We start from the raw sequence: 7057 nt of genomic DNA on the forward strand, positions 1-7057 counted from the left end.
GTTTATTGTTTCTTGCTGGTTCATGGGTGACTTCCCTAAAATTTAACCTCTGTCTTTATTTATGACGATCAGTCACATTCCCATTGGGTCTTATATAAAATAATAGCTGGGGGTAAAGGTATTGAAGAGATCTATTCCCTGGGTAGTTACTTATCTCACTGTCCTTTTCAAAGGCAAATGAACTATTTAAGGGTTGTGGTAAGGACCAATCAGATAAACTAAGTAAACAATAAACTACTCTCTCTAGTCATTTAAAAATAAAAAAAAGTATTATTTGAAGAGATACTCTACAGTCTATAGTTCTTCCTGAGAGGCAGCTTATTGTAGTAGATAGAGGGTTGGTTTTAGATTCAGAAAGATTTGGGTTTAAGTCCTTCTTCAGATACATTCTAGCTGTGTGACCATTCCCAAATCATTTAACCTCTCAGTGTCCCAGGCAAACCTCTAAGATTGTAAATTGTTGATCTGTATCTTGTGGAGAAAGATCTGGAAATTCCCTATATTGATTGAGAAGAAAACATTCTTTTTGTGAATCTTGGCTGACTTTTTTCCCCAACTTGTCCAACTAAGTGAGTTTTTACTGTGGAGATATACTAATAACCTTTCTTGTTCCAGAAAGCTACCAATCACATTTTCCACAGTTGTCTTAGATTAAAATATATACTAGTGTGATGATCCACAGAGAAAACCATAGTTGACATATCATGCAGCAACAGGTGCAAATGCTAGTATATTATACTGTCTGGCCCTTAGTCAGTTCTGAAAAAGCTAAAGATGACTTTGTTCAGGACCCAGCAAGAATTTTCTAGTTCAAAGAGCTCAATCCCGGGGTGGTGCTCTAATGCTCAGTCCCATTCCTGTGTCAGTGCTGGTGCATGACTCCCAAATGCCTGTTCAGGGCTAATCTTAATTCTTTTCTTAGATCATGAGTCTTGAAAGCTGACTCAGCAATCCCTATTTGTTAAAACTTTCTACAGCAGGAATCAGTGAAAGGTTAAATAAAGACCACAAATCAAGGAGTGCAAAAGTCAGGGGGAAACATAGCATTTTGGAGGTCTTCATGATTTTAATAGCAATTGATAGCAAAGAACAGAACTGTCATGTGTAAGTCAGTACAACCCTCTGGCCCCCCAAAGCACAAATAGCCACCCATCTGTCCAGGTTATTCCTTGGAAATGCTTGGTTAATGACATCACTCTGATTGCCACCACCCTTGTGGCCCTCCTCCCTGGGACTGACTACTTTAGTTGCTGCTCAGAGACTGGGAGTCAAGACTGCACTGGAAGGACAGTTAGAGCAGAGCAAAGGCTCAGGACCAAGACCCAGTGGATCATTTATCCTCTCCTGGTAACGAAGAATTGTCATTTAATGTTTACGTTGAATGTCTGTATGCATGTGTGTGTGTGTAAATGAGAATGACAAAAGGTTATTGATTTTGAAAAATGTGCTTAGAGGAAATAAACATTATACACTTAATATTCCTTATAATATAAGGTGAATAGCAACTTTGGTTTTTTTTCCACATGGTATATGGTTATTTTTCCCTTTTTTTTTTTTTAGTACCTTTCTCCTTTGGAGTTTTGCCTCAAGATTAAAAATGATAATCTCCTGAAAATTCCCATGCAAAAGCATTTAGTGTCTGCTTTGCTTTACTAATCAAGGTTTCCTGGATTTCCCTTTCATCCATATTTCATGAGAGGCAGTGTGGTTCACTAGAAAGAACATTTGAATCCTGGATCTGCCACTTGTGTCTTTGGGTAATCATTCTGCTTCTCCAGGTCTCATTTCCTCCTCTACAAAATGATGACATTAGATTAGACCTCCAAGGTTCCTTCCAGCTATAAATCTAGAGCCTTATTGGGGGCAACACTACATCAAGAGGCAATAAGTTATAGTGAAAAGTGTGCAGGATTTGAGGAGGAAGGATGTGGGTTTTATTGCTGGTTCAGCAACTGTGTTAATTTTGCCCCCTTTTCTTCCCCTATAAAATGAAGGAACTGTACTAGATGACATCTAAGGGCTCTTCAAACCCTAAATCTGTGAGCCCATGATAAGACACCCAAATGAAATTGAGTGATTTGGCAACAGGTATGAAGACTGTGAACTCAATTCTGGATGGGATTTGAAAGGTGGTGAAAATTGGCCTTAAGTCAGTCAATCAAGAAATATTTATTAAGCATGTACTATGTGTCAGATGAGAGACAGAATGGTCTAGTGCATAGAGAGCCACTGCCCCCAGAGACAGGAAGCCTTGAGTTCTACTCCTGCCTCTGATACATACTGGCTATTTGACCTTGAATGGTAATCTAAGCAATTCTCTAAGACTATAAATTGCAGAGAGAGAGAGAATGATCCTACATTGGCAGGAGAAGTTTCCTCATCTAGGAACTCCTTGTACCAATGATGGGCATCTATGTGGCACAGTGGCTAGAGTGCTGGGCCTGGAGTCAGGAAGACACATTTTCCTGAATTCAAATCTGGCCTCAGACACTTACTAGCTGAGTGACCCTAGGCAAGCGATTTAACCCTGTTTGCCTTAGTTTCCTCTTCTGTAAAATGAGCTGGAGAAAAAAATGGCCAACTACTCTAGCTAGCATCTTTGCCAAGAAAATCCTAAATGAGGTCAAGAAGAATTGGATATGACAGAAATGACTGAATAAAAGCAGCAATACCAATGATAACACATGTTTAATCCCCAACTCTATGTGCCAGGGATGGTGCTAAACCCTCGAAGGTAATTTGCTAAGAAATAAAAAAGTTTACTGTTCTGGGTCCTTACTAACTCTGCTTCATGTCCCCCAAGGGATGCTAGCTATGTAAAAATGACCTGAGGAGTTCTTAAAAACTGTCAGAGGCTGATAACTCTTTATTTTTTTTTTAAGGAAAGTGCCCTTGTACTACATTTTCTTGGGTTTAATGATGAAAATACTTTAAAATTTGTTTGTAAGTATGAGAATGCAAGATGCTTTATGATGCAAAGTAACAAGTCTATTCAAGGTCACCCTTAAAGTGCAAGTAATTCTGCAAGATAGACATCAAGAAAGGCAATATATCATCCAGTCTATCAGAAGAGAATGCTCTGTTGGGAATTTACAGCTATTTTGTTCTATTAAACCTGTTAATCTCTGTAGTCAGTCATCATAGCATTTCAGAGCTGGAAAGGCTCTCATGGTTTATCTGACCCCAAACCTTTCTTTTAGATTCACTGTTGTTGTATACAGTTCTGTTCAAGAAGTAGGCTTGGTTCAAGCTCAGTGCTTAGACTCTTAGGATATAGAGCTGAAAGGGACCTTATAATCATTTATCTAGGGGCATCTAGCTGGCACAGTGAATAGAGCACCAGCCCTGTAGTCAGGAGGACCTGAGTTCAATTCTGGCCTCAGACACTTAACACAAAAAACTAGCCATGTGACCTTGGGCAAAGTCACTTAATCCCAATTGCCCTACTCCTCCTCCAAAAAAAAAAAAGCAAAAAAAATCATTTATCTAATCCCATTTATTTTACAATGGAAGAAACAGAGAACCAGAAAAGCAAAATGATTTGCCCAAGGTGATCCAGGCCCTCTGACATCAAATCCAGTTCCCTTCCTGTGTTACATTGTCTCTCTTTCTAAGTAATAACTAGGACAAGTTATTAAATCTCTCTGAGCATGTGTTTCCTCAACTGGAAAGTTGGGATGATACTTGACCAGCTTGCATTATAGGGTTATCATGAGTATTAAAAGAGGTAAAGTGTATAAAAATTCTCTGAAAAGTATAAATTGCTCCACACATGTAAGGTATTAGAATTATTTCCTTCATCTCCAGAAAGTTCTGCTCACCCACTGCTATGTATGGTTCTATCTTTAAAATGCCAGAATAATAATGGCAGCAGATATTCAGTAGAACTTTACAAAAATGTTTTTATTTGAGCCACACAACCATCCCGTTAGAGTAGGATGGGCAGGTCTTATTAGTATTCATTTACAGATAAAAAATGAAGGCTTAGAGAGTTAAAGTGATGTGCCTTAGGTATGTAGTTTGTAAAATGGAATGCTAGCATTTGAATATAGGTTTTCTGACTCCATTCTTCCATCAATTAGTTGACCAGAAGAAAAAAAATCTAACGAAGATCTTAATGTAACTATTTTAAAAATAAATTTTTATTGATACCTTTTATTTTTACATTGTTTTACAAGTCCCCCTGTATATCTTTATCTAATTGAGTAAAAAAAAAAACTGAACTGACTGAGTTTTTAGTGGTCTGTAAAGAGAGCCATCATCATTCTGGACTCAGAGGATCTGGATTCAAGTCCTGCCTCTAATATTACCTAATTATAGCTGTCCCAATTTATTTGGTTTATGTGGAGAGACTGCATAGCCACAGCTCATCGATATCATACTTGGTTAGTAAGTGATTGCATCTGATCAAATTCATAAAATGTGTTAGTATGACACTATCCTTTAATACTTCTTGAGCACCCCAAAATGTGTCAGGCACTGTGCAAGATGTGATATCAAGATGTGACCCCTATTTTTCTTTGAGAAGCTTATAATCTTAACACAGCATGGCTAAAATTAGGTGGCACAAGCTCTTATTAAAATAGCAGTACATCTAAATTTAGCACTTACTTCCTAGGATTGGCTACTATGTGAGAGGTGTTTTTAGGATTATATGGATGTGATATTTGCAAAATTGTGGACACTGGAGAAGGTGGGAAGCTTCTCTGTACTCCTGCCTTTGGAACTGCATCCATAAACTTCTAAGAAAGAAATAACATTCACTCCAAGCAATTTAAGGAGCTTTACAGGCTTAGTGTCTCTTTCTTTGCTCGCCAGCAGGAGGCAAAGGACAGGCAGTTGCCCAGGAAGGCTCCCCCAAGTTTCCTGTTGACCCATCTTGAGCATGGAGCGATCTACGAGGGAGCTGTTTCTCAACTTTACTGTGGTCCTCATAACTGTAATCCTCATGTGGCTACTGGTGAGATCGTATCAATACTAAGAAGATGAAGCTGGAGATCCTGCCATTGACCAGCACAGAAGAACCCTCAGGAGCATGGGACCTCTCCTGTGCTGCAGTATGCCTTGGGATGCCCTTGCCTGCAATTACTTATACCTGGATGTAGCTAGGATAGGAGGGGGGTTTTCATTTTGCAGAATCATCTCTGTCCTGTGCTAATGCTGTGTTTTAGGGTTCTAGGTCTGTGATCTCATGCTTCTGTGATCTGTGGCAATGTGATTTTGTGTTTTCCCAAAATTTCTTTGTCAAAAGTTTGGCAAACATTGTTTTCAAGTGAGCATTTGATATGTTTCCTGGCACTACAGAGGTTAATAAAACCATCTGTTTGAAATGGGATCATTGTGAAACAGGATTGTACCATGTGCTGTCTCCATCCCTCCATAACTCCCTATCTGTTAGCCCCTATGCCAGCCTCTCTCCTCAATGTTGTTTCTAAATCAAATTAAAAATCAACTCTCTGGTAGAAAGAAATGGATGTAATTAGTCACTATGGCTGTCATTTAAATAAAAAAAAATTAAAACCTTGAAAAACATCATTTGGAATATTCTTTATCCTCTACTAACATCCTTCTGACAAACTGGGATTAGGCAGTGGAGAGGGCTTTACACTGGGAAAAGAACTGGGACTTGGTCCTGACTGGGCATGGACAAGTCCCTTCTGTTAAATTAAAAAAAAAAATAACTTGTCTTAAGTGTCTGATATGTTCAAAAATCTTCAGTGACTCCATATTCAATCAACCAATAAGGATTTGTTAAGCACCTACTGTGTCCTGTGCACTTATTTATTCAACTCATTCAATTACCCAGTATTGATTAAACACATACTTTTTGACTTCATTGTACTATGTGCTAGTGGTGAAAAAACAAAAAGGAAATAATTGCTACCCTCAAGGAGCTTATTTTAATAGGCAGATAAAATCAATCAGTCAATAAACATTTATTAAACACTATGAATTTGGCATGCAGGCTAGGTGGTACAATGGATAGAATGCCAGGCCCATAGACAGAAAGACTCATCTTCTTGAGTTCAAATCTGGCCTCAGACACTTACTAGCTTTGTGACCCTGGGCAAGTCACTTAATCCTGTTTGCCTCATTTTCTTCATTGTTAAAAAGAGCTGGAGAAGGAAATAGCAAACCACTCTAGTATCTTTGCCAAGCAAAGTCCAAATGGGGTCACAAAGGATTGGACATGACTGAAACAACTGAACAACAATAACATATGAGGCAAATTACTACATATTGGGGGTAAGAAGAAAGGCAAAAACAGTTCCTGCTCGCAAACAGCTTACATTCAGAGCTGAAAATATATAAATAATTAGGTACATACAAAATGCACACAGTAGATGGAAGGTAACCTTAGAGGTAGAAAGTAACCACAGTAGAGGAAGGTTTTTTTGTACAGGGTGGGTTTTGAAAGGAAGCCAGGGATTCTAAGATGTGGAGAGGAAGAAGCAGAGCATTCTGAGTGTGTGGAACAGCCAGTGCAAAAGCACCCAGTTGGGACAGGGAGTGTGAGTTCTGGAGAGAACCGTAAGTCATTTGGCCCAGTCTCTTCATTTTATAGAACAGAGGCCCAGAGAGGCTGCCTGAGGTCAAATAGGTAGTGAATGACAGAGCTAGGGTTCAAACCCGTGTCTTCTGATTTCAACTCCAGCATTTTTCCCACTATACCACACTGCTACTCATAAACAGAGAATATATGTATATTTATGTGTGTGTATATGTATATATATGTATATGTATATATTCTTGTGCTTTCCCTCTGCTAATTATTCCCATCTATCCTGTATATAGCTTGTTTGTACACATTTCTCTTGTCAGCTGGACCAAACTGGCTTCTAATCTGTGGATGTCCAGAGCCTAACAGAACAGGATAGAGACAGGAGAGTCAGGAATCAAACAGAAGTTTAATTTCAAAGTGAGGGAAATAGCTTGCAAGCAAAGTCCTCCCTCCTAAGAAAGGGGGCTCACCTGCTTATGGCAGGGGTAGGATTTTTAAGCGTGAAAACCGCTATCCCCTTGACCACAAATGCAGCATGTTTGGCTCTTGAGTAAA

At 38.9% G+C, this 7057-nt stretch overlaps 1 protein-coding gene across 2 annotated transcripts; it reads left to right on the plus strand.

Moving 5' to 3' along the window:
• Positions 1–1190: 1190 nt before the first annotated feature.
• SLN (sarcolipin) lies at positions 1191–5530 on the plus strand. 2 transcript variants are annotated; one of them, XM_069080787.1, is made up of 2 exons: positions 1191–1347; positions 4822–5530. In XM_069080787.1, exon 2 carries the CDS (start codon positions 4886–4888, stop codon positions 4979–4981), a length of 96 nt encoding a protein of 31 aa, XP_068936888.1. In that variant the 5' UTR covers positions 1191–1347; positions 4822–4885; the 3' UTR covers positions 4982–5530. The 2 variants fall into 2 exon arrangements, with proteins under 2 accessions (XP_068936888.1, XP_068936887.1); XM_069080786.1 differs by having other exon boundaries at positions 1192–1347; positions 4819–5530.
• Positions 5531–7057: the final 1527 nt, after the last annotated feature.

This window comes from Petaurus breviceps, unplaced genomic scaffold (assembly GCF_028583685.1).
Source record: "Petaurus breviceps papuanus isolate PSGF00001 unplaced genomic scaffold, PetGlider_PUasm1.0 91133, whole genome shotgun sequence".
NCBI classification, from domain to species: Eukaryota; Metazoa; Chordata; class Mammalia; order Diprotodontia; family Petauridae; genus Petaurus; species Petaurus breviceps.